This window comes from Sardina pilchardus, chromosome 23 (genome assembly GCF_963854185.1).
Source record: "Sardina pilchardus chromosome 23, fSarPil1.1, whole genome shotgun sequence".
Taxonomy (NCBI): Eukaryota; Metazoa; Chordata; class Actinopteri; order Clupeiformes; family Clupeidae; genus Sardina; species Sardina pilchardus.
The window spans coordinates 13,786,639-13,814,552 of record NC_085016.1 but is presented as its reverse complement, the minus strand read 5'-3'; the positions used below and the strand labels follow the sequence as shown (position 1 = coordinate 13,814,552).

Sequence of the window (27,914 nt, the reverse complement as noted above, 5' to 3'; positions counted from 1 at the left end):
ATACGCTATAATGCTATGAGTAATGTTATGAGAAGTTGAGAGGTTCCGCCTCAAATAGTGACTTCCCTAACATGCTGCATTTACAGAAGAACGTGTCACCTCAAGGCATCACAAAACAAGCTCTGCATCACCTCTCACAATGGGTCATGTCAACTTGTGTTTAAAAGGGCTATTTATTGGCTTTAACACACTTTTTGGGGTAAGATACTATTTCATTTTTACCCAGTGAAGTTATTATGTTTGAGTGTGTGTTTTTACATTGTTAGTTTAGTTCAACTATATGCATGAGTGTAATGTCCACTAGTGCTCTATGATGTAAAACCATGTGCCAGCATAGTAAGTGAGACTGCTTTATCTATATTTAGTGCAAGAATTACATGGTTCAGTCAATAATTTACATTACAGTTTCTTTCACTACTTCTGACCTATCTGGAGGGTTTTTCCACTTTGACTACAGCCCCAAATTAGAAAAAGTTTGGCCAGGTGGTATGTTATACCACCAGGTCTGGCACAAGTGTCCTCACAGTTATTTTCCCAAAAGACATACTTACAGGCGCAATACCACAATAGTTCTCCAAACTATCAGATGCTAGTTATTACCTGTATGGCAATGAATGATAAGGATTTGTTTTCTAGTGCCATCGTCTGCCCTTTGTTAGCTCACCTTAACAGTATTTTCACATAATGCTGGCATACTCTTCTTTGTTGTTTCATATTTTCTCTCTTTTTTATTTCAGATGATAGGCATTCTGCTTATTGTTCTCGGTAGGACTGCAAGCACCATGGCTGCGGTAAGATTTTTGTTTATTTTATAGAATCATCAGTATAAAAACTGTTGTCAGCATGCAGGGATGTTTTTTAACATTGAAGATTTAGCAGTTTAGGACCTCAATGTCAATATATCAACTTGTGAAAACAAAGATGTTTTTGTTTTTCTTCATCAGGGAGAAGGGCAAAGTGATATTTGGCAGATTTACCTTTTAGGTGGAGCCATCGCTGCCATATCCTGTCTTGGCGTGTTTGGTGCTAGAAAACAGATCACGTGTGCTTTGAAAATGGTAGGAACATTTGAAATAAGAAGTAATATTTTGTCACATGCAGGGGCACTTTCAGTCCTGAACAAAACTGTTCAGGAATACATATACATGTGTAGTGTTTCATACCAACTACAGAAACAGACATGCAGGATGAAAGAAACATACAGTTTAAGCCAGGGGTTCTAAAATGTTTGGTGCCAATGACCACTTGTGGGGAATACAGATTACAGGGTACACCTCATAATCGCAACAATTAAGCATACTACCATTTGTAAATTTAGATGCCATTGTATTCTCAGGTCAGATTCACTATCCTGCGATTTCTGGCCGGTGTGTAACTTGGTATTTTGTAAACTTTGGATTTTTTATCTCTTGATTGTGTGGACTAACTCATGAATATTTCTTTACGATCATCAGCTTGGCGTCTTTGCAAATAAGCCAAACTAAACCCACAATGAGAATGGTTCATCTTGACATGAGCAAAGTGATTTGGGTGATTCATAACAGATTGATGTGATTCGTCATAATCATATGAAGGTCAGATATTAACTAAGACGAGTTGATACATATACCTCTCACGTTTCAATGCGTGCACTCACTGGCCCTGGTGTGCGGCGCTACTTTGATAGCACTTAGCTAGCCCAGTTCATTCATTAGGATCCAAACACAGATAAAGTGAGAAGCGAACAAACACCTCCATGTTTTTCCTATTAAAATACAGTTACACGAGTAGTCACACGACCAAGTATGGTGAGACAAAACGTGGTGCATTTCTAAGCAGGTAAGAGGGATAACTATATTGTGTGGCGGAATAACAATTGGGAAAACTTAGACTCGGCGCAGTAATATCCTCACTCCAAAGTGAAACTGAAAGTGCAAGAGTGAGGATACTACTACGCCCAGTCTAAGTGCTCCCAATTGTTATTCCGTCACACAATAGTTATCCCTCTTACCTGCTTAGAAATGCACCACGTTTTATTTTGTCTCACCTGGTCGTGTGACTACTTGTGTACCTGTATTTTAATTGGGAAGATGGAACATGGAGGTGTTTGGTCGCTTCTAACTTCATCTCTGTTTGGATCCTAATAATAGCCCTTTAATAGCTAAGTGCTATCAAAGTAGTGCCGCACCGCACACCAGAGCCAGTGAGTGCACGCATTGAAACGTGAGAGGTATGTATCAACTCGTCTTAGTTAAGGGAATAATGTAGTTTAATATGAAAAATGGTGAAGTGTTCCTTTAATGTGGGTGGGAGCAATAGACCCAATTTGCTTGTTTTATTAGTTTTAAGGGTCATGAGCTATTCTAGCATCATCAGCTATTCACCACGTCATCAAATACCGTTCAGATACCGTTTTTTAATGATAGATTTCAAAGCAAAATATTTAGTGGACCACTAAGTTAAAGCACTGAACGGTTCTTTGTTTTTCAGTTTTCTGGACTTGTCTGTATTGGGATGGTCATCTGTGTAATTGCAGGCATGTCCTTAGCAAGTAATAGGTCCATGGTAAGTCAGTGACAAACATGTACTGTTGAAGTTTACCTAAATTTACACAAATGAAAGTTTGCACACTTTTGCAGTGTTAAACATAAATATGTAATATATTTAATAAATTATGTATTTATTTATGATGCATTATTCATTCACAAAGAGAAATGGTGTCCTTCAAGGTTTGATATATCCTCATTTTATTCCTTAAGGCATTAAGATCAATTTCCAAAATATGCTCTATGTACGCCTATTACGCAGAAAGGGGCCTAACAGCGAACTAATTTGAATCCTTACACTTAGATCATTGAAGCTACTCAAGAACTGCTCAAGGAAGAAGTGAACCAACTTGAAGATTTTCAAGCTGCATATAAGGTAAACAAGTCTTGTTGTTGTTAGGGTACATGTTGTCTATAAAAGCCCTGAAGAGCATACAAATATTACAGAATGATATTATTATACTATTATGATACTACAGAATGTAGAAAATTGACTCATTCACATCTGTATTTCAGCTTGAATGTTGTGGAATTAATAAGAGCTACACAGACTGGGGCCCAGAAATTCCAGATTCCTGTGTTTGTGCACCAGTCCATCAAGACACAGCAATATGTTACCAAGAGGAGACCAATGTAATCTAATTATGCGTGTGAGAGAAATATAATAACTGTTTGTGCCCCCCCCAAAAATCCCCATTTAAACATCTAATAAATTCATTTGACATTTTCCAGATTTCTGAACGAGTTCAAGTCTACAAAGAGGTAAACTGAGCATACACCCTGTTAATCCTTTGGACTTGGAAGACTGTCATAGGAATTTCATGATAATAATTAAGGCCCCGTTTACACATACATGGGTATTTTTAAAAACGGAGACATTTCCCATTTTTTTATGTAAACGGAGAAAAGTGGAGAAAAACAGAAATGATCCTCGCGCCATTGCTATTTGTAAATAACAGGATGAGGCTTCTGATTGGCTACCATGGCTTTCTCGCAACCTGGTCTCATTTTCAAAACGTTTCTCTGGTCAAATTTCGTAGCTCACATGAGCTCAGAAGTATTGTTTGGTTATCAAACCAAAGTTTTGATTTTAATAGTGCCATTGTCTCGCTGGGCCAGTTTGCGCATCAGAAACGTACCTAGAGGTACATTTTGGATGGAGGTACATTTTGCTGGGTCTGCAAAAAGGTTCCATGGGGAAAGTTTTGAAAGGTTGCTTTCTCCTTCTTCCTACACTGCCGCCCATAGGCTTGGCGTAGTTATGATGGCTCTCAACAGCGTATTTATGCAGTTAATATACATGGAAACTTTTTTGAAAACGCTGTGTGCACAATGTTATTTTGGAAAAAGGAGGGAAGCAAATATTCGTTAATCAAAATACCCTATACAGTGCCTATAGAAAGTCATCATACCCTTAGTTACTTTTTTTGTCTTACAGCCTGAAATCAAAACCCATTTTAAAAACAATCTTTTCCAGTTTTATTTACAAATTTAGCTGCACAACATCAAAATAATGAAAAAAAAGTCAACCGTTCTGAAAATTAATAAAAAAATTAAAAACTAGAATAACAGGGTTGGAAAAGTCATCATACCCCTGACTTAATACTGTGTAGAGCTTCCTTTTGCTTTCATTACAGCCATCAATCTGTTTGGATATGTCTATTATAGCTTTGCACACCTAGATTGGGGAATATTTGCCCAATCTTCCGTGCAGAATTGTTCAAATCCAGTCAAATTCTGTAAGGAACGGCGATGGACTGCTCTCTTTAAGTCAATCATGCTATTACTACTTGATCACACAGATGAGAAGTTAGGTAATTGTGTTGCATTGTAAAGTTATAGTAGTGGTCACAATTTCACACATTTTTCTTTATTCACAACAGAAAACAATAGTCTTTCTAAAGACTCAATCACCATCCTCCATCACCACCTCCACTTGTGGTGTGGCAGTTTTTGCCAAAGAAAAATAATCTCAAGACTCATTCTGTCTTTTGTGGTGCTGCAGACTTTTCAGGTATGTCATTGGGGGCCAAGCAGCGAAGCTGCGAAGGCACCCATAGTGATGCTTAGTTTTCTTATTATTATAAACTATTATAATTCTTCTGCCATTGAAGTCTATGGCAGCCCATAGAACCGACTTGTGAAAAGTTGTGAAATTTGGCACACTGATTAGGGACAGTCCAATAATTCATCTCACCAAGTTTCATGTCGGCACCTCATGCGCTCTAGTGCCACCAACAGGTCAAAGTTGGACGTGCGTTCACGCACGTAACTTTTGACCCCTTGGGCCAATTTTCAAAAGTCAGGTATCATTAGAATCCTTGGACCAGCCTGAGTTCAACGGACCCTATGACGTCATTTTCCGCCATGATGGATTTTCCGCCATTTTGGATTTTGTCAAAAACACTTAAATGCCTTCTCCTCCTACAGATTTTGTCCGATCAACACCAAACTTCACACACATAATCTACAGACCATCTTGTATACTGAAATTATTTTTTTTCTTCGGAACTATAACCGTTCGCCTGTAACAGCCAATCGAATTTTGCGGCGAAGCCGCCAAACAGGAAGTGGGCTCATATTTCAGCAACCCTTGCGCGCATCAAAACCAATCTTGGTACATGGACTCTAGACCCCATCAGGATGAGGCTCAAGAAATTTGGTGACCTTTGACCTCTAGGGGGCGCCGCAGTTAGCAAAAAGGCATTTTGGCCTGTAGCTGTTGATGTGTTTGGAATTTAAACTTGCTACCGATGTCTAGTTATACTGTGGGAGGTCCTTAGGCTGACCCATTTCAATTTGTGACATCAACCTTATTTGATTCGGCCGCCATATTGGATTTAATAAAAATCCCTTAAACATTTCCACAGGTCACAAAATGTATCCGATCTGCACGAAACTTCACAGGGATGATCTTCAGCCCGAGTGTAACATAGGCTGTGCTTTTCGAAAGGATATCTTAAACCGTCCGCCCGCAATAGCCAATCGAAATTGACGGCGAAGCCGCTGAACAGGAAGTGAGCCCGCCTCTCGGCCAATCTTGGGTTGTTTGACATCAAAATTCTTGTGACTGCTTAAAACTACATGCCTGACGTAACAGCATTGAGTTACCATGGCAACTCTGGCCTTTTTGTCCTGCCTGCTTGGCCCCCACATTGCTGCTTGCAGCTATATTTTTAATTAGTGTGCTTGCAAAAGCACACTATTGTTATCCGTGCGTTTCATATACTTATTTATCTCAAGTCCAACTTTTGTCTCCCTATCTTGTCCTAGGGATTTAGAGCTAGAGACGCCGTTCCACTTCTCACGCGTGGGTCCTGATGCGAGGATGGTGGCTTGTATACAGCTTTTTGATACGGCATGTCGTTCTCCCGTTATTCCAGTTTTTCCGGTCGATTTTTTCCCATAGGAATGAATGGAAAAGCGATTTTTGAGCGCTGATGCCCACACATTTTTCCACCTGTAGCCCAAACCGTAAGACATAAAATCATGAAATTTGGTATGCTGATAGAGGAGACTACCCTGATTGACACCACCAGGTTTCATGCTCGCCACTCTCACGCTCTAGCGCCACCAACTGGTCAAAGATTGAAAACACGTTCATGCCCGTAACTTTTGATCCGTATGGCCGATTTTTATAAAACTTATACCATTGGAATCCTCTGACTCAGCTGATTCCAACGCACTATGTGACGTCATTTTCCGCCATGATGGATTTTCCACCATTTTGAATTTTGTCCAAAGTCAAAGTAAAGCAACTCTGGCCGCATAGTTCCTCCGATCGTCATGAAACTTGGCACGCGTGATCTACAGACCAAGGCGGATCAACCGCCTTGATTTCGCCTTCATACGTCCAAGCGTTCGCCTGTGACAACCAATTAAATTCAGCGAGCGAAGCCGCCAAACAGGAAGTGTGCCTATCTTGGAAATACTGTGACGTATGAAAGCCATATTTGGTGGGATGACTTGAGACCCCATCCAAAGCACCCTCAATAAATTTGGTGTTATTCGGTCTGTCGATGGCTCTATAATTAGCAAAAACGTGTGTGTTGGCGAATGTATACTATTAAGCAGAATAGCTCATCTTAAATTGCTTAGGTCATGCAGAAATGACATTTCAGAGTGATTTAAGATACAATGTTGATATTTAAAAAAAAAAATCAAATCGAGGCCATTCTTGTAAAACATACTGCTGTAATTCTCACAGCACTATGTTGTCATTCCCTGTATTTTCATACCTTCATTATGGGATGATAGTACCCTTTCACTATGCAATTAGTCATTGGATGACATGGATTGTCCGCAACGGTTCAATGAAGGTGTGATTCTAGGAAGGTCCGCATCGGGGTGTCTCATCCTGAGACTGGTAGATCTAAGCAATGCCATGGCCCCGAGGGGCAAGTACGGGCTTACACGCTGTTAAACATTATGAGTGTTCATTTGGTATATATACTCGACAATCACACGATGTTTCATACTGACGGTGTGTTTTGGATGATTTGTATTGACCTGAGCATTCTGGGTGAACTTCACTCCCAAATTCGGCGAAATACCGGAAGTAGAGCGGTCGCCCTGTCTGAGGATTTTAAGTTTCGTTTTCTGTTGTGATGATGAGCAGACGGCTGTGCACAAAAAACATAGATAATTAATTTACCCTTAGACAATTCCTGCAGTTATCCTGAGTAATCCAGCCCTTTACGTTCAGAGATGCGATCATTGACAAAAAGTAAGTTTGATACATACATCGTTAATTCACACTGGTATGCAAGAGGTTTGCTAATACACTTAAACTTGCTCTTGACATGATTTCCATGAAGTAATATACTGTAAGTGTTCTCTGAAATTATAATACTTCATGTGTTTAGCTTAAGAATCTACTGTTTAGCGTTTCTACTGTAAGGACGTAGACTAGAACTAGTCTTGCATCTCTGTACTCTTCTTCTGTTGAGGTGTTGTTGCCTAGTGACGCCCTCTCGTGCAGCCTCATGCTAGTTCATTAGAGACGTTATCTAGTAGTACACCACAGTGTTGGTGAAGTTCATGACGTTAGTTTTGAGTGAGTTTACTGCCAATTACCTTAAGTTGAAGTTGTGTGCGTGTATGACAACAAAAGTAAGTGACCGTAACCTTCGGTCATGTGTATTGGGAGTGGGATGTATCTTTCACGTTGATATGCAAGGACTTAGCATGCTAAACGGAGCATTAGCATTAAGGGTTTGAAATGAAGGAAGCCTGTGTTACTTGTGTGAGAAGTTGAGCTTATAGAATGAGAGATAGCGATACAGTTTATTTAGTGACCATATTAATGACAGTTTATTTGGTTCTTTACAGACCACTATACATTATAAGTTTATTCATGCTGTTGTATGGTGGAAGAAAACTCAATAAAGAAACTAAGGAGAAACTACTGCTTCACAACCAGTATTCTAACCAAAGATTCTAGCGCTGTATGATCTTTGGTTCTAACTGACGCCACCCAAGCAACACAATCAATCAATCCATACAGTCCTTTAGCCCCATAGACAGTAAAAGATAGCCCTCATTAACAATCTCCGACTGGAGGAAGTTTGTACCTGTGCTGTGCGAGTTAACGCTATTACACAGTACCGTTTACGCCGCTACATGGCGTTATTGACCACATAATAACTGTAGTCACGAACAAAAAGGTTTCTTTTCTTTCTTGAAGGGGTTAGCGTTGCCGTTGCTGTAGCCTATGTGTGTCCTGGCTTACAATTCAGTTTAATGAGCTTAGTATTCAATGCATATCTGTATGCTGCAGATATATTATCTATATAAATAGCCATCTACCTATATTTCTCTGTATGTATGGAATCCTGAATGTCTCTGCTGGAACAATACAAAGTTAAACCCCATCTCTTCTCCGTCCTATATTCTAACCGATATACCATCCAGTATAGTGCCACTACCCTACCTGAATCAGTGCAAACCTATAACCTTCCCAATAATAATAGTAATAATAATTAGGTAAAAATAATAGTTTCTGCTTTAGGGAGAAATCTCAGAATTCCCCTCCAGCTAAGGAAAGTGGGAGCTATGTTTTTAGACTCAGTAGGCAAGCTTATGTGTGGAGACTTAAACTGTGAAGTTTGGCCCACTTATTGTATAGCAGTTAACAATAGGTTCAATGAATTACATCCAACACAAAGTGTTATAGAAAGTATTACTGTGTGTTTTATTTAACTATTGTTCATAGTAAACATTTAATTAATTTAGGCTATGGGTGGTATAGGTGAATTATTACCACACAGTTACTATCTAAAACTACGTAATCCTTAATTGAGATTTCATTGAAAGTGATAGGTTGAACTTTTAAAAAGGGGTTTTAAAAACTGTTTTTGTACTTTCATTTTATTATGTCATAGCCTACTGAACTGAATTCTAAGAGTTAAAAACAAAGGATAAAATAAATGTTTTGTGATGCTTGCATTGCATAGTATTTCATTTAGGATACGCTATATCAAAGCAGTTAGAAGTAACAGTAGTCACTTGACATTTCTGAGGATTTGCATATTTCCACCAGGGCAGTGGTAAAGACATTCTTCAGTGGAGGCACCACACAGTTAATCACACTATCAACATCTTCTTACCTTTTCTTCTGTTATTACTATTCTTTAACTTTATGGTAGACAGTGAGTCCAGCAAATTGAGAACCTAGGATCCTGTTTATGTTTATGAATGTGACTATGTGTATAGTAGCCTATATGTTGAGACATAAGGGTGGAAAAATAGGTTACATTTATATAATGCAAATGATTAAGTTAACAATGTCATTGAATATGTTGTACAAACAAGAAGAGCGAAATGGTAAACTTTTAAGAAATCATCATCCACATCATAGTTTGACGCTGTGTGGGGTTATGGACTTGACAGTTTTGCATGGAATTGCTCATACAGTATATACATATATATATATGTATATGTGTGTGTGTGTCTGTGTGTGTGTGTGTGTGTGTGTGTGTGTGTGTGTGTGTGTGCCTTGTTGCCGGTGTACAGTATTTCTGAATCTGAATATGGACAGGAAATGGCATAGCTTTTATCACATGCAACCAATCCAAAATCGATTTCATATTAGGGATGTTAACCGGTGACTGTTTGACCGATGGTTGACCGTATCCACGTTAACCGACCAAAGTTGTCGCTAGTCGGTTAACAAAAAAAAAAGAGAGGCATCTTTAAATTAGCCTAAAGACAGTGGACTAAACGTTACTACAGCTAGCCATCTCATTCCAAGAAGATCTTTTTTTCGTGAAGTTAACAAATTATCCCTCACACTCAATTTTTCATAACTCGCCTGCTTGTAGGCTAGGCTACGTAATAAACCAATAAAAACATTTGGCACGAGGTCACAGCGGTGGCCGGTGCGTCTTTTGCAATCTGGAAGTGCGCTGTTTTATCCATTGGTTTTATCGTGTTGCAGTCTAGGCAACTTTCCGCATAAGATGGGCTTAGATTTGGAAAGACATTACATCTACATTTCAGGAAGGGTCATCAATGGTAACAGATAAGGTAATGATCATCTTTCGTTATTATTGTTAGCACTTCCTCAAACTAAACTGGCGCTGTAGGGGATTTAAAAAAGTGATGTGAGTGAAAGGGCGGCGCCGGGGCTGTGTGTAGCCTATGAGCGGGGGACAGAGAGATGAGAGTTGGGAAATTGCGTGGCTGTTATTTCAAATAGCATAATTTATTTTAAACGAACCGGTTAACCGGTTTCAACCGGCTAATGAGCCTCGGTGGTCGGTCAAGAAAATTTGTAGTTTTCGCCATCCCTATTTCATATTCAGACACGTTAACCAGTAACAGCCTGGTTGCTTTGACATATCAACACCAAATTTGATCCTATTACACCATTTGAACAGGTGAGTCGTCCTATTTATTCTACCATCAATTTGAGGCTATAACACAGTGGTTCTCAAACGTTTCTTTCATTCCCCACTTTGATCAAGGGGGCTTTCTCGAGCCCCACCTGTCCATCATCGCTCTAAGAAAGTATAGGTCAAGCTCAAAATTGTCACATTTATAACGTCACTTGCTAAATATACATCAGTAACAAATAACAGTTAGGCTACTACAGATAAATATCAGTTCAAAAATAGAGAAAAAATAAAAATCTAAATCAATGACCAATAACATCAGTTTTTTGTCATTGACAAGGTGTCAATCCTTGCTTCAAAAAAAGCTGATTTCCAAAAATACAGCAAAAGGACCAACTATATGCTACCATTTTGTTATAAATTAAGTTCAACACTCTTACTATCTTATTCAGGTCAAGCCTTGACGCGAGCGCTTCCCTGAATGAAACAATCCGTCTGTTGCGCATCGGGCACTACCGTCTTTATCACGAAGATTGCATTTCTTTTACCTGCTATTATCTGGGCCCCAACCGAGCAAAGTCCCTCACAGTTTTCCCATTTGATGTCCTGTTCTGCCAGGTAGACTAATTGTTGAGATCAATGTTGAATAGTTCATCTGAAGTGGCCCTACTTTTGGCATACTCGCAGAATATCTTCGGCCGCTGTCAAGTTAACAAAGCGGACATGATACTTGTCCACTTGCAAGGCAAAACATGAGTGTTTGCGTTTGTCAAGCAGTTGTTCTTCGAGATCGCAGAACAGCAATTATGTCGTCGGACAGATAGCCAAGATATCCTTCAATTTCACTGCGCTCGTCTATAAAATGAATGTGTTTTTTTTCGTTTCCGCTGCAATTAAAATTACGACTTCAATCATTTTTTTCGGACTATGATTCCAGGACAGACTAACATTTTCATTTGGTCAATGATAAGCCTACAAGAGTCTAGATTACCTTGTTTGTGTTTGTTTTGTGAGATGGAGGTGCATTCTCGTAATTATCAATAAAGGAGGGCACAGGCTACAGATTAAAAAGAAGTATCCGGTTTTTCACGTCAGCTCGCGCCCCACCTGGCATGTCTCAGCGCCCCACTAGTGGGGCGCGCCCCACAGTTTGAGAAACGCTGCTATAACACATTGCAACTTACTCAACAGTGAGTAAACAGCAGATGTTCCCGCAATACTCCTAACATTACTCCTAACATTACTCGTATTATACATGCCTAGTTCCTTAGGCTCCTTCCTTCTTTCACTGGTTACGTGTTTCATGCTGGCTACACGTGAACAACTCATACATAATTCAACACAAGGTCTACAGACCTTAGAGGTGTACATTTCATTTCCATACATCAAAGCATTCGCCCATGGCAGCCAATCAAATTCGATGGCGAAGCCTCCAAACAGGAAGTGAGGTCAAATCTCGGAAACGCTTTGAGGTGTCAAGACCATATTTGGTGGGACGATTTTGGACACAATCCAAAGTAGCCTTAGTAAATTTGGTGTAATTTGGCCACTAGGGGGCGTCGCAATTAGCAAAAATGCATTTTGTCTCATATCTCTTTACATCTTTGGGATGACATCCACATTTTTACATTGGAGGTGCTCTGGGACATACCACTGATGAACCTAGGCAACCCGTCACGTCAGTGTAAGAATTTGGCAATCGAGGGTAACGCCGCCAAACTCGAAGCAGCTTTGCGTCTTGGCCAAACTAGCGTTTTGACCTGAGGGCGAGCGGTCGCGTCTCCTGCCGGAGCGCTTTCGCGGCGCGTCGGAGCAAGCACACTTCGCACTTTCCCACCGGGAAATGCATTCTAGTTATTTTTTACAGCTAGATTAGCCATGCTGCTTGCTTACATTTTTTGCTTACACAAACATGTAAATTATAATTGACTTAAGAAAAATAGCTACCTCACCAATTTGGTATAGATCTACTGTAACCTATGGAGGCAATGTGACTGACAGAACTAGCAAGCTAGTTAAACTAGTTGACTCACAGGTTTCTTGTCTTGATGTCAGAATGGCCAGCCCTCCATATTCTTAAGTGCCTACCACATCGGCATTGACAACTACAAATGTGTCCGACCTAAAAGATGATGGCAGACAATGTAATCTACAGCTGCCTACACAATCTGCTCCTGATGTGCATTAATGTACAGCTGTGCTGGATTTTGGATTAGTTTTCTTCGCTCACTTCACTTAATTCATGCTACATCATTATTACTATTGCTGAAATTGATAGAAACGATAATGCTTTTTCACTGTGGAGCAAGCAAAGCAGCAATGTTGCCGTGTACCTTATTTTTGGAAGTGTGTAACGTGTGTGTGTTCTTTTTTGTTTCCCTTTTAGGCTTGTTCCAGACCAGCTCTGCCAGAGTGGTGTCTCTGTCACGTGTGACACTGTGCCTGTCTGTCTGCACACCCTGCACTGCACTCATATACAACAGAACCCACTAACGCCTACCTGCAAACATATCTACGACAAGAACCGAACACTTCCTGAGAACATATTTGACTGCACATACTCTACTCTGTACATACTCTACTCTGTGCCATTTTCAGACTAAATATTCCTTTGAAACTAACTGAATACTCCTTTGAGACTTGAATACTTTGAGATTTGATTACTCCTTTGAGACTTGAATACTTATTTGAGACTTGAATACTTTGAGATTTGAATACTTATTTGAGACTTGAATACTTTGAGATTTGATTACTCTTTTCAGACTTGAATACTCATTTGAAACTGAATACTGTGAATACTACTTTGAATTATACTGACACTCTGAATCCCACTGTGAACCAGCAGCATCCTGTAACATACAGTACCTGCAAACATATTTCAGACAGTAATTTACCACTTTCTGAGAGCACATACTCTGAACTATATAAAGATTCTGAAACATACTAAGAATTACCTGTGAACTATTCGGATAGAGAACTATTACTGTGAACTTTACAAACCTCAACCATTTATATATTTGAATAATATCTGTCAAAAGTTGTCTTTGCTGTTGCATACCTACTTTTACATCTGAGCTGTGCTGCAAGGCTGAACTTGGGGTGTGTGAGGACTTCAACTTGAGGGCTCCCTCTCATTCTTCATCGGTGTCATCAAGTGCTCCCTCTACCTAACAGTTCCAGTGCCATATTTCATAATTTAATCAATAATTAAACTAAAGTAAATATTTTGTGTAAAGTTTGAAAGCACATACTCTGAACTAAATTAAGATTCTGGACCATAACGATAACTACCTGTGAACTATTCAGAACTACAGTATTACTGTGAAATATATAACCTGTCTAATATATATATATATATATATATATATATATTAGTTCAATACTATCTGTCAAAGTTGTCTTTGCTGTATATCCACTTTTACACCTGAGCTGTGCTGCAAGACTGAAGTTCTGCATATGACTGATAATCTTAAGGGCAATTCATTTTTGGACCTACTAATCATTGTAATAAACCACTGAAATAAATACTAGCCTAGTGTTTTGATATTGAGTTTATTAACACTTTATCTCATCTAACTGTCTTTACATACTACAATTAAGTTGACCTGTGAGTGGAACAGTGAGTACATCTGCTAGTGTGTAATCAGTGAAATACCAATAATTTGTACAACCAATATTAGATTTAACTAGACTTGACCAATAGACTTTCTGAAGCTTATAACATTTTGAAACATGGGAAGAAAAGGTCGCCGCTCAGAGGCTCAAAAGAGACGTTGGCGTAAGTTGGACCTTTCTGAAGTTGAAACACATCAGTCTTCATTAGACCAGAGTGACTTGAATGACAGAGAACATGTAAATGAGGTAACTAGTGCTTCCCACATTAACATGGAGCAGAGAACCATCACGTGTGTTCAAGCAACTCATTACCAAGGTGATGTAAGATATGGGAACAACAGTAACAAGCAGTGCACCTGCAATTCCCTGGTATTTCTTGCTACTCTTCACTACCGAACAGAGCTGAACAGTGATGATCTTGACTACGTTTTGCAAAAAGGTAACTTGATGTACAGTGAAGTACAGGAAGGGTTGAGCATGGGGGCAATGATGCACATGACCACTTGGCTCTTGATGAATTACCTGATAGTGTTGAGATCTATGGACAGATGTATCATATTGAGAAATGCCTGTCACGGTATGGTAATCTAAAGCAAAATGGACCTGATGGTGTGGACTTCATACAGCTATCTGAAAGACTGCTTTGTTTGTCAAATGATGTAACGTTTGCACTGCTAACTTTAGGTTGCTTAACAATAGCTTTGTTCAGATTTGATGATAAATATGGACTTTTTGATCCACACTCAAGAACACCATATGGATTTCCAGCAAACAATGGCACTGCTGTAATGTTGACCTTTGTCAACTTGAATGACATGATTGATCATTTGCTTGCATTCTGGACCATCCTTGAATCACATGATGAATGGGTCTATGAGTTAATGCCAGTGTTATTTACATCTGAGTGTAATAATGAACAAGAAAGCCAAACTGACAATGTGCAACCTTCTCAGACTGCAGAGTTCCACGTTCCAGCCATTTCTGTGAATTCACTTCCTAAATGTAATAAGGATCGTAGGCGCCGAAAAACTGCCAAAGCACAAAATGACATGTCCTTATGTGAGAACAACAGAATCAGACAGCGGAAATATTACGAACAGAATAGAATGAAAAAATTGGAATATGAACGAAAGAGGTATGCAAACAGCATTCAACACAATAAAAAATCGTACCTCAGAGATCGTTACATGCATGAACCTAACTATAAGTTAAAAAAACAGTTATACTACAACAGCTGGTACTCCTGTAACCTAAGTTTTAGATCGAGAAAACAGGCTTACCAAAAGAAACGTTACTCAAGTGACATGAATTTCAGATCAAGGCAGCAGGCTTACATACAGAAACGTTATGCCCATGATATAAACTATCGTTCAAGACAGAAGTTGACCATGAAAAATCACTATGCAAATGATCCAACATACAGGCAGAAAAAAAGGGAAACCTACACTGACAGATACAGAAATGACCCCCTTTTCAAGCATTATCGTTATCTACAAAAAAAGAAAAATGCAGGTGTGGACCTAAATAACAGTTTCCAGAGAATGATTCTCAAAATGCGTTGTGCTTTACATATACGACGTAAGTACCATCATCTTACACGCCTGTCTGGACTTCAATCAGAGCAAGAGGTTGAACAACAGTCAACACAAACAGAAAACACACTTTTGCATGATGCCATCACATCTTTTCAAATGGATGTACAGAACGGGCCTACTTTTGTGTGTACAGTGTGTCACAGAGCTTTGTTTTATAACCAGGTAAAAGAGTGCAATCATGAATGTTATCGAAAGAATCGAGGCATGGTTGATTGATGCTTAACAGGCAAATATGTACATACATGCAGCGAGCAGTGCAGTGCACTTCAATCATGTTGTGCATCAGATGAAAAGACAGAGTGGATTTGTTACAGCTGTGATGAAAACTTAAAGATGGGGAAAATGCCGGCCATTGCTGTAAACAATATGTTAGAGCTATCACCAATTCCTCCAGAGCTCAGTAATCTTAATATACTTGAAAGACACATCATTGCACGGTACATACCATTTGCAAAAATAATCAGTCTTCCCAAAGGCCAGCAGAAATTAATACATGGTGGAGTTGTGTGTGTCCCTTCAGAGGTAGAATCAACAGTCAATGCTTTGCCTAGACCCAACAGCCAGTCACAACTTTTGAAAGTGAAATTGAAAAGAAGAATGAACTACACAGGACATTACCAGTTCCAAACTGTAGACATGACCAAAGTATTGCGTGCCTTATCCAAACTGAAAGAGATGCATTCAGAGTACAAGGACATAACCATAACTAATGATACACAAGCGTTTGGGGATGGAATTAATGGCTTGGCAGATGAAAATGACATCAATGCAGCAGAGGAAGTTGATTTAATGGAGACTGATGCAGTGGACGAGTTTGACATTACTGACCCAGAACATTCAGAAACAAATAGTGCTGTCAATCACCCTAATAATGAAACACATGAGTTATATGATAACCAAGATTCACTTAACTCTGAGCAGGACACAAGTCAACAAAATGGTGGATGCTCTATAGATTCATGCTTACAGCCAGCTGATATTGCACAGGAAATGATCACATTTGGTGAAGGTATATTCACTGTGGCACCAGCAGAAGGAAACAGACCAGTGAGTTTTTTCAGAGTTCCCAAACTAGAGGCAATGGCTTTCCCTGTACAGTTCCCCACTGGAATGAACACTTTGGATGAAACACAAAGACCAATGAAATTATCACCAAGCAGATATTTCAATGCACATCTCTTTTGTGTTGACAATCGATTTGCTCTCGACTCCAATTATATATTTTTTGCACAATTTATCACAGAAATGCATTTGGCAAAGTCTTCTATGTCTATTCAACTGCGTAAAGGAAAACCTATGACCAGAGATGGACGCAAAATAACTGCAAGATTGCTTCAAGACAAACATGAAGTGCAAAAACTGATACGGAACAAAGATGCCACACGATTCATGCAACCTTTGAGAGGTACTCCCGCATACTGGGAAAGAACACTCAGAGACCTCTTTGCAATGCTTCGTCAGCTGGGTACCCCAACATTCTTCTGTACATTTAGTGCTGCTGAAATGAGATGGCCAGAGGTCATAGAAACAATAAAGGCACAGCAAGGAGAGCAGGTTGACTTTTCTGAGCTTGACTGGGCATCAAAATGTGAGATCTTACGTAGCAACCCTGTCACCACCATGCGCATGTTTGACAAGCGTGTTGATGCACTTCTCAGACACCTACTTTTGTCACCAGCACAGCCCATTGGTGAGGTCATTGACTACTTTTTTCGAGTGGAGTATCAAGCTAGAGGTTCGCCTCATATACATATGTTGGTTTGGTGTAAGAACGCACCTGTATTTGAAGATGACCCAGATGAGAGAGTGTGTGAATTTGTGGACAAGTACATAACATGTCAGCTGCCTGACCCAAATACAGACCCTGAGCTTTTCAAAATAGTGACAGAGGTGCAAACCCACAGCAAAAGGCACTCAAAGTCATGTAAGAAAGGAAATAAGCACTGTCGGTTTGGATTCCCGAAACAGCCTGTCGAGAGCACATTTATAACACGACCCATGCCAGTAGAGCTCATGGACGAATCTGACGATGAATCTGATCATGACCGCTCTCCCATGTCTCCTGAAGAAGCCAAAACTAAGCTGAGGCCTTTATGGGAATTGCTGAATAATTCCACAACATTGTTTGAAAGCATCCCACATCTACTTGCCCAATGCAACTTAAGCTATGAGGAATACCTAAACTGTGTCAGTTCATTAACAAAGTCCAGTGTGCTAGTGATGAAACGTCAACCAAAGGACTGCTGGATTAATGGCTATAATGAGCATTTGTTAAGGGCCTGGAATGCAAATATTGATATTCAGTTCATCCTGAACCCTTATTCCTGTCTGATGTACATCTTATCATACATTTCGAAAGCTGAACATGAGATGAGTGAGTATTTGAAAAGAGTTGTGTCTGACACGTCTCAATCCAATACCTCTGACACTGAGGAAATGAAACAAATCATGCAAGCATACTCCAAAAACAGAGAAGTTAGTGTTCAAGAGGCTGTTGCACGAGTCTGTAGCTTGAAACTGAAGTCTTGCTCTCGAAATGTGATATTTATACCCACTGATGACAATGCTTTAAAAATGAGTGTCCCATTAAGATACCTGAATAACAGAATTCCTGATTCAGAGAATGTTTGGATGTCCGGAATGCCAGATAAATACAAAAACAGACCAGATACACCAGAGTTTGCAACAATGTTTTTGGCAGAGTTTGCTTCCACTTACAGAGTTGTGTATGGAAGGCAGAAAGAAGGAAAAAAGGTTTTACCACTTCAAAATGAAATGGGCTTCATTCAAAAGCGAACAAGAGGAAAGCCTGCCATTATCAGATATGCCCGATTTTCTGAACAAAAGACTCCAGAGAAGTTCTATGGCACATTGCTCAAACTGTACCTCCCTTATCGTTCAGATTCACAACTGAAACCCACAGGATTTCCAACGTATGAGTCATTTTATACATCAGGCTATATATGTCTTCCTGGAAGAGACTATAATGAGAGAGTAGTTTCTGTTGTCAAGAAGAACAGGTCACAATATGAAAAGAACAGTGATGCAATAGAGAAAGCTATTGAGAACATAGAAGAAAATGGACCTATGGAGGATGCATGGACAACACTTGCACCTGAGACAGAGCTTCTTCGACTTGAGTGCATTTCTGAGCGTCAGGAAATGAATCCAGACGAAATAAATGAACGAGATGACATTCCTGAATACAGCTCAAGTACCACAAACAGAGGAAGTGCAGCACCAATGTTTGAGGCTCCTCAAATAGACCCCACTGTGGTCCGTAACATGTATCAAAATCTAAATCAAACGCAGGCATCTATATTCTATACAGTGCGTAAATGGTGCATGAGACGCGTATGTGGACAGAATGCCGATCAGTTCTTTTACTTTGTCACTGGTGGAGCTGGAACTGGTAAATCACACCTCATCAAATGCATTTACATAGAGGCATCAAAGATACTCCGCAAGTTACCTCGCATCACAGAGGAAAGAGACATGTCCATGCCCACTGTCCTTCTCACATCATTTACTGGCACAGCAGCTTACAATATATCTGGCAAGACACTGCATTCTGTACTGAAACTACCAAGAAGCCTTAAACCACCTTACCAGTGCCTTGGAAACCGTCTAGATGAAGTGAGAGCAACCTTATCCAATGTTGAAATAATTGTCATTGATGAAGTGTCCATGATATCAAAATCACTCTTTGCATATGTCAATTGGAGACTGCAAGAAATCAAAGGCAGCAAGAAACCTTTTGGCGGAGTCTCAATACTTGCCTGTGGCGATTTCAACCAGATAAGTCCCCCCGGTAAAGCCAAACCTCTCTGTGTGTTTGAGGATCATGTTCTTGATATCTGGAAAGATCGGTTCCAAGTAGTCACTCTCACAGAAATCATGCGCCAGAAAGATGATGTGCCATTTGCTGAGCTGCTCAACAGGATAAGAGTGAAACGCAAAGGAGAGGCATTATCTGAATCAGACAGAGCTCTACTTGCACAGGCCATATGTCAAGCTGATGACTGTCCCAAAGACATCCTGCATGTTTTTGCTACAAATAAAGAAGTAAACCAACACAATGCAAACACAATATCTGCTCTATACTCTGAACTGATCAACATTGATGCACATGACTATAAGAAAGATCTACGAACTGGTCGGATGGAAAGACAGAGTGCACCTTTTGAAGGACATAAAGGAGATTTACCAGACAGACTACAAGTTGCTGATGGTGCTCGTGTGATGTTAATAAGAAACATAGATGTGGAAGATGGACTGGTGAATGGTTCATTTGGAAAGATTGGAAAAATTGTTTATCATGACCAAAATGGCAGATCACTTGTAAAAATGCTTGGTGTTGAATTGGACAGTCCCAATGCAGGACAAAGACATCGCAATAAAGGACCAGAAGGACCGGACAATTTGGTGTACATTGAAAGAGTAGAGGAACCTCTTAGTAAAAAGGGTGTGGTTCGCCACCAATTTCCAATGACTCTAGCCTTTGGTTGTACCATACACAAATGTCAAGGCATGACGACAGTTTCTGCAGTGGTCTCGTTGCAGCGCATATTTGAACCTGGCATGGCATACGTTGCTCTCAGCAGAACGACTTCACTACATGGTCTACGCATAGTTGATTTTGATGAAAATAAAATATATGCCGATCCAGAAGTGACCGTTTCCGTGGACAGTATGCAAAAAGTTGACTTTAGAAACGCCATGCCCCTTCTTCACTGCCTCCCCACTCTGAGATCACCATCTTTAACACTGATCCATCATAACACTGAAGGACTGTCAGCCCATATTGATGACATTAAGAGACATCATGAATTGTGCCTCGCAGATATTTTGTGCTTTACTGAAACACACCTTTTTGGCACATTTGTCCCAGAAAATATCCATTTGGAGAACTATCGAATGTATAAGTGCAATAGACATGTGTCATACACTACTCTTTCACATTTTGCACAGAAAAATGGTGGGGGAGTTGCTATGTTTGTAAAAAGCCATCTTCAAGCCCATCACATGCCATACATACAGGGTGTGACTGATCTCGAATTCCTGGTTTTGAAATTTGCTGCTCCAGTTCCACTACTAATTGCAGTGATTTACAGACCACCGGATTACAACACGAACCTATTTTTGCCAAATCTCTGCCATTTATTGGAGTCTTTACATGTTATTGCTGATAGTCCAGTTATAGTCTGTGGGGATTTCAATGAGGACATGTTGACCAATGGAAGGAAGCCAATCTATGAGTTGTTCCAGTCTAAAGGATTCACAAATCTCATTACCACCTCGACCACTGAGAAAAACACATTGTTGGATAACATCTTCATCTCTGATCCTCAGCACTGTGCCCATTCAGGTGTTATACAGACATATTACAGTTATCATGATCCTGTGTTCTGTATTCTTAATTAATTTTTTGTTCATCAAATCTTTCGTACATCAAATCTTTTGTACATCATGTCATTTTACACATTTTACTCATTTTAAACCATTATATTAACTTACACATTTTACTAATTTAGAACCATTTTATCAATAGTATAACAACTAGAAGCCATGAAATATGATGAATGTTTTATGACAAAAAACAAAATCAGGGTTCCCACTCTAAGTCAAATATAAAATTCCTTGACTTTTCCCCGACACAAAAAAACTGAATTTCTATAGACTTTATAATGAAAGGTACAATAGATCAACCAATGATATTGGTGTAATTGTGTGGCGTCCAATAATCTTTTACCTTTTTTTAAAGCCAACAAATGGACATTGAATAATTAAAAGTTGGGCCACTCATACAATAAAGTTGTCCTCCAAAGAGGGGGGGTTGGTGGTGGGTTTAAATTACAAAAAATGAAGTTGAACTGATTAATGAAATAGCCCTTATACTGCTTGTTTTCAATATCAAGATAAAGATCAAGAAAATTCTATTTAATGAAAGGTCAAAAACGTCAAACTCTACATCCAGAGGCTATTTGATTTGTATAGATGTGTGCTCTATGAACTGTCTCTAGCTTATTGTATTTGAGGCTAATGATTTTGGAGGAATCTAATCATCAAACCTTTTACATGCTGATTAATTTGAATTACATGCTGATAATTAAAATCAAATATTCCATGAATCAATTATATAAACAATCCATATGTTTTACTGATGCCATTTGATACCACATGAATGTTAGATGTTCAAACTAAATTGATCTCTCTCTCTCTCTTGCTTCCTCATTATGCATGAACTATATTATCAACTGGATCTCTTAGATTACATCTGAATTCAATTTCATATCTTTGCATTAAACTATCAGCCTATGAACAACTTTTAAACGATCTACTTTTAAAATATCAACATTCATTAAACTTCCTGCATCAACATCCATTAAACTATCTATCATCATTCATTACACTTAATGTGTATCAACCATTCAACCATTCCAACTGTCAGTTATCATCAACTATACCTCCAGCCAACTATATTAAACTTCCACCTACTTAGCAACCAACATAGCAACCGTTGAAATAAAGCATCTATGTCAGTTTCCATAGCAACCAACATGATTTTTCTAGACAACCACTATAGTAACCACCCTAGCAACAGCTTAGCAACTACCTCAAGTACCCTACCAACAGCCTATCAATTACCTTAAGTACCCTAGCAACAATCAACATGCATTAAACTATCTGTCAATCAACAATCATTAAATTGTCTTTTAAGCTATCCATATTCAACTTTTAACCTACTGATACACTATCAACTTTCATTAAATTATGCAACCACCATGTCTACCCTAGCAACACCTTAGTAACCATATCTACATTATCTTTTTCTACATTTTTGCATTTTCATGCACTGGTAATTCCTTGGAATTGCATTTCTAGTTATAATTACTATTATTACTGGGGAGGTTATAGGTTTGCACTGATTCGGGTAGGGTAGTGGCAATATACTGGATGGTATATCGGTTAGAATATAGGACGGAGAAGAGATGGGGTTTAACTTTGTATTGTTCCAGCAGAGGCATTCAGGATTTCCATACAGAGAAATATGGGTGTGGCTATTTATATATATATATATAGATAGTCTGAAATAAGAAAAAGACAAATACAATTTAGGTTCTAGTCTTACAAATAATATATCTGCAGCATACAGAAATGCATCAACACTAAGCTCAATAAACTGAATTGTAAGCCAGGACACACATACAGCAACGCTAACCCCTTCAAGATAGAAAGGGAACCTTTTTGTTCGTGACTACAGTTATTATGTGGTCAATTACGCCATCTAGCGGCGTAAAATGGTACGGTGTAATAGCGTTAAAAACTTCCTCTATTTGGAAATGCAACATCCTTACAACACGCTAAACGGTAGATTCCTAAGCGAAACACATGAAGTATTATAATTTCAAAGAACACTTACACTATATTACTTCATGGAAATAATGTCAAGAGCAAGTTTAACAAGCAAACCTCTTGCATACCAGTGTGAATTAACTCGATGTAAACATCATACAAACTTACTTTTCATCAATGACTCGCAACTCTGAATGTCAAAGACTGGATTACTCAGGATAACTGCAGGAATTGTCAAAAGGTAAATTAATTATCTCTGTTTTAGTACACAACGAACTTGCACGTCTCTGCAGGTAGGCCTGCTAACAAAAATAAGAAACTTAACAGGAAGGCACGCGAGTTTACCACATGAAATATCGCGACAAATGCTAAATCACAGCGAACACACAAAAGTCCCGGCCTTTTCTACATAATCACTCAAACTATAATGAATTCTACACGCTAATACCTTACAGATGTAAACTTGTGCACATTCAAAGGATACACAACGAATACAAAAGCAGTAGCCTACATATAAAAATGCAAAGCGACAGTAAACAATAGGCCTAATCTCCGTTACATCTTCTAAAGACGTTAAACAACATGTTTCAGGCACGTTACAACATATGCTGAACAGTAAATATTGTAGGCTAGGCTACTGGCCTCATAAGTTCTGAGCTAGCTCAGCTATCCAGCAAGTTTACAATCACTAGGCTAGGACGAACAAAGAATGCAGGAAATCTTCACTTTTTTTCTCCTTTCCTTCATTTATGCTGTAAAACTGTGGATACAAAAATAAACTATTTTCAGTCCATTTGTCTTGTCTAACCACGCATATAGCGAATTGCCACTATATCAAAAAACAAATAAATCTTTCTCTTAAACATATCTTATTTTCTGTACTTATGTCTAAACACATATTTCACCAGAACAATGTATACTTACAGGCATTGCCTTCGTATGGGTAAGAAATAACTATAGCAGGTGAAAAACATAAATTGTCCAGACAGCAACCAGTGTGAATCATCTCAGTGACTTCTCTCGTTTTAACGCTAAGCAGGAAGTATTAACTAGCCTACTACACTCCAAAGTAGATTCTGATAAGGCCAGTAGATGGCGCTCTAACATAACAAATGACTGGTAAATACTAGTGCAATAACATAAACGAAATCTTGGTCGGCTCAGACCGTGACAATATTATTGACTAAACAATAAACATGTAGGAATGAGGTGTCAAACTCACTTTGTGGTCAATTATCATCACACGCACGCCAAAGATAGCACAATGTCTCTCTCGCTCAGAAAGTGCACGAACATAATGACTGGTGCATTACAGGAAGTGATTTACCCAGAATGCTCCGGTCATTTATGGTAAATAACAAGACATAAAATCGAATTACTCTCAAAACATCACAAATATATCAAACGATATCCTGTAATCATTACAATCTCCTAAATAGCAATTAATTACGAAGAGAAACTATTACAAATTGTCAAAAACGAAACACCGTCACAGTGAGAACTCGTGTGATTGCAACCTTATATACCACCTGGACATTGAATTTAATTAACAACGAGTAAGTCCGTACTTGCCTCTCGTGGCCATGGCGTCGTTAAGATATACACAGTCTCGGGATGAGACAATGCTGCCGACAACTTAAAGTGTACCGTTGCGGACAATCTCAGGCAGGTCTGGCAAAGATGACGGTACAATGCTGCGATACAACTAAAGCCTACCTTACATTGCCAGACTTTGCAAAGATTTGGAAAAGATTTTTTAAAAACTACAGTCTCAGACCCTCTCACATCTAAAGACAATTCATTGAGTTTTTAGTCACAGTCTAGTCACAGGCCAGTCTCAGATTAGGATTTTGCAAAGACTGTGGGTCACTATTTACAAGACTGCTGCTAGATTCCTTCAAATTATTTCCATCGTGCAATAGGCTACACGTCATCATTAACAGGAAATCACATGATAGCCTACTCATATCAAAGTATTTTTTTCGCGTTTCTGCAGCATTGTTTGATGTGTGACATCACTAACAGATATAGAGTTGTTCTGTCTCGTAGAATAGCCGACTAATAAATGATAAGAAATGAAATAACAAATAATCATATAGGCTACAGCTGTCGCCTATTTTGCCCCTTCCTGCTTTCGTGTTCGCGAGAGGTTACTATTGGTTTTTAATGTTCACGTCACTATTTGCATGAGCCACGACTGAAAAGACTTCCGATAATATCAAACATGTTTGATATTGTCGTAACGGCAAAACTAGAGAAAGACTGCCTCCGACGGACTTAAAACCGCTAAGATTGGCACCTTACACTAAACGATTTAGATGACGGGAGCGCGATTTTGGAAATTTAGTCGCCGACTGTTAAAACAGACCAAAATCGTGCAATGTAAGCCAGCCTTAAGCTGTCATGATACTAACGAGATGATGGACCCCGTCCCAGTTACTTTTGCAAGAACTGGCATACTTTGATTTTTTAAAAAAAAATATCAACATTGTATCTTAAATCACTCTGGAATGTCCTTTTGGCATTATTTAAGCAATTTAAGATGAGCTATTCTGCTTAATAGTATACATTCGTCAACACACACGTTTTTGCTAATTATAGAGCCATCGACAGACCGAATAACACCAAATTTATTGAGGGTGCTTTGGATGGGGTCTCAAGTCATCCCACCAAATATGGCTTTCATACGTCACAGTATTTCCAAGATAGGCACACTTCCTGTTTGGCGGCTTCGCTTGCTGAATTTAATTGGTTATCACAGGCGAACGCTTGGACGTATGAAGGCGAAATCAAGGCAGTTGATCCGCCTTGGTCTGTAGATCACGCGTGCCAAGTTTCATGACGATCGGAGGAACTATGCGGCCAGAGTCGCTTTACTTTGACTTTGGACAAAATTCAAAATGGTGGAAAATCCATCATGGCGGAAAATTACATCACATGGTGCGTTGGAATCAGCTGAGTCAGATGATTCCAATGGTATAAGTTTTATCAAAATCGGCCATACGGATCAAACGTTACAGGCATTAACGTGTTTTCCAACTTTGACCAGTTGGTGGCGCTAGGGCGTGAGAGTGGCGAGCATGAAACCTGGTGGTGTCAATCAGGGTAGTCTCCTCTATCAGTGTACCAAATTTCATGACTTTATGTCTTACGGTTTGGGCTACAGGTGGAAAAATGTGTGGGCATCAGCGCTCAAAAGTCGCTTTTCCATTCATTCCTATGGGAAAAAATCGACCGGAAAAACTGGAATAACGGGAGAACGACAAGGCGTATCAAAAAGCTGTATACAAGCCACCATCGTCGCATCAGGACGCACGCGTGAGAGGTGGAACGGTGTCTTTAGCTCCAAATCCCTAGGACAAGTTAGGGAGACAAAAGTTGGCGTTAAGATAAATGATAATAATAGGAAGAACAATAGTGTGCTTTTGCAAGCACACTAACTATTTCAAAAGGGTATGATGACTTTCTATAGGCACTGTATGTGTAAACGTAGCCTAAATATAGATACTGCTAAACAAAATCTCTGGTCCCTGGTTACATTGGAAGAATTTCAGCGTAGCTTAGTTACAGTATTACCATGCTGCAGTTAGCGTCATAAACTCAAATGTATTTGACCGCATTGATTATATTTGAATGACTTCCTGTATTGTATGAAAGGGTCAGCTCTAACTCAAGCATACACTCTACTACTCCAGCATGTACCCAAATAACATTATTGTAATCTAAATACAGGTAATTCAAAGTGTACTGTGTATCCTTGATATCACCATCAAAAGTGTATGTAATAACAATGGATTATTGGCGTATGGGTACAATGAAATAAAGTTTGATACTGTAAACATATTCCAAACATATTCCTCTTGCATGTTGCTGAACGCATATTTTTGCGGTGGACAGCTGTGAACGAGTTTATTGCTTGTTTAGCTTTGCAGTCTTTAGCATAAGACTAGTCACACTGTTGATTTAATTTGTTTTATTTTAAAGCCATGTGTTCCTTACCTGTTGCGGCTTATGAATAAACTGATTGATATCGTCATTGGGATATGCTTCGGATTTGCGCTAGTGGCGGTATGAACTCTATTTGCTTCTAATTCTTTCTTCAGAATTATTGTTTATTTTGCATTTCTAACTGATTGTTACTTGAAGGAAATGTCCTTCTAGTAACATTAACTTTCTAGCTTGTCTTTCTAACTTTCTAATCTGACGTTACCTTTTCTTGCACTCTAATTTCCAGCTCATTGGAATGATCATGGCCTTAGTCATGGTCGCACAGATCAATACTGTCAATGAAGAACACAGAGGTCCTCCATATCATGCTTCCCAAAGATCAGCCTTTGTCTGACAATGTCAGCCAAGTTTCTTTTTAAATTTTTGCTATTTTTGATATAATACGGAGCCCGAGAGGGCTCACGGCAATATATTTTGGGGAAGGACGAAAACGTGCGCTCACTTTGCAAAATCGAGCTCTCATTTTATTAAATCGTGCACTCGTTCAAGTAGAGCGTGCTCTCGTTTCATTACATCATGCGCCTGTTTTCCTTAAACGTGCACTCACAGTACTACATCGTGGTCTCGCTAATCTAAAATGTGCACTCGTTTTAGTTTTTCTTAAAATGGGCGCACGATTAGATAAAAACGTTAGCATGATTTGTATAAAACGTGCATTCGTTTTCATTAAATCATGCCCTCGTTTGATAAAATCCAGCCCATGAATTACAAAATCGTGCTCTCATTTTATTAAATCGAGCTCTCAATTAAAGCAAATCGAGAGCTCGTTCTTTAAAAAACGTGCCCATGATTTATAGCTTATAATGTGTGTAAGTTAGAACATGGTGAGCACTATCCAATTTGCTGTTACAGTTGTGACAAGTAGGCCTTGGGGCAGTTTGAGGCAGGGGCGCCTGCAGGAATTAATGCTATGGCACGCACACCAATCAAATATTTTGCTGATATTGTACAATATTTGTCCGTTTCTCGGTTTTAGATTT

At 39.1% G+C, this 27,914-nt stretch overlaps 1 protein-coding gene across 2 annotated transcripts; it reads left to right on the top strand.

Moving 5' to 3' along the window:
• Positions 1–100: 100 nt before the first annotated feature.
• On the top strand, positions 101–27,294 carry LOC134071261 (tetraspanin-8-like). 2 transcript variants are annotated; one of them, XM_062527901.1, is made up of 9 exons: positions 101–199; positions 738–791; positions 945–1,058; positions 2,470–2,544; positions 2,830–2,901; positions 3,042–3,158; positions 3,258–3,287; positions 26,911–26,994; positions 27,161–27,294. In XM_062527901.1, the coding sequence occupies exons 1-9, from the start codon at positions 140–142 to the stop codon at positions 27,266–27,268; spliced, it is 714 nt and encodes a 237-aa protein (XP_062383885.1). In that variant the 5' UTR covers positions 101–139; the 3' UTR covers positions 27,269–27,294. The 2 variants fall into 2 exon arrangements, with proteins under 2 accessions (XP_062383885.1, XP_062383886.1); XM_062527902.1 differs by lacking the exons at positions 26,911–26,994; positions 27,161–27,294 and adding exons at positions 4,409–4,539; positions 12,747–13,595.
• The last annotated feature ends 620 nt before the right edge of the window (positions 27,295–27,914 follow it).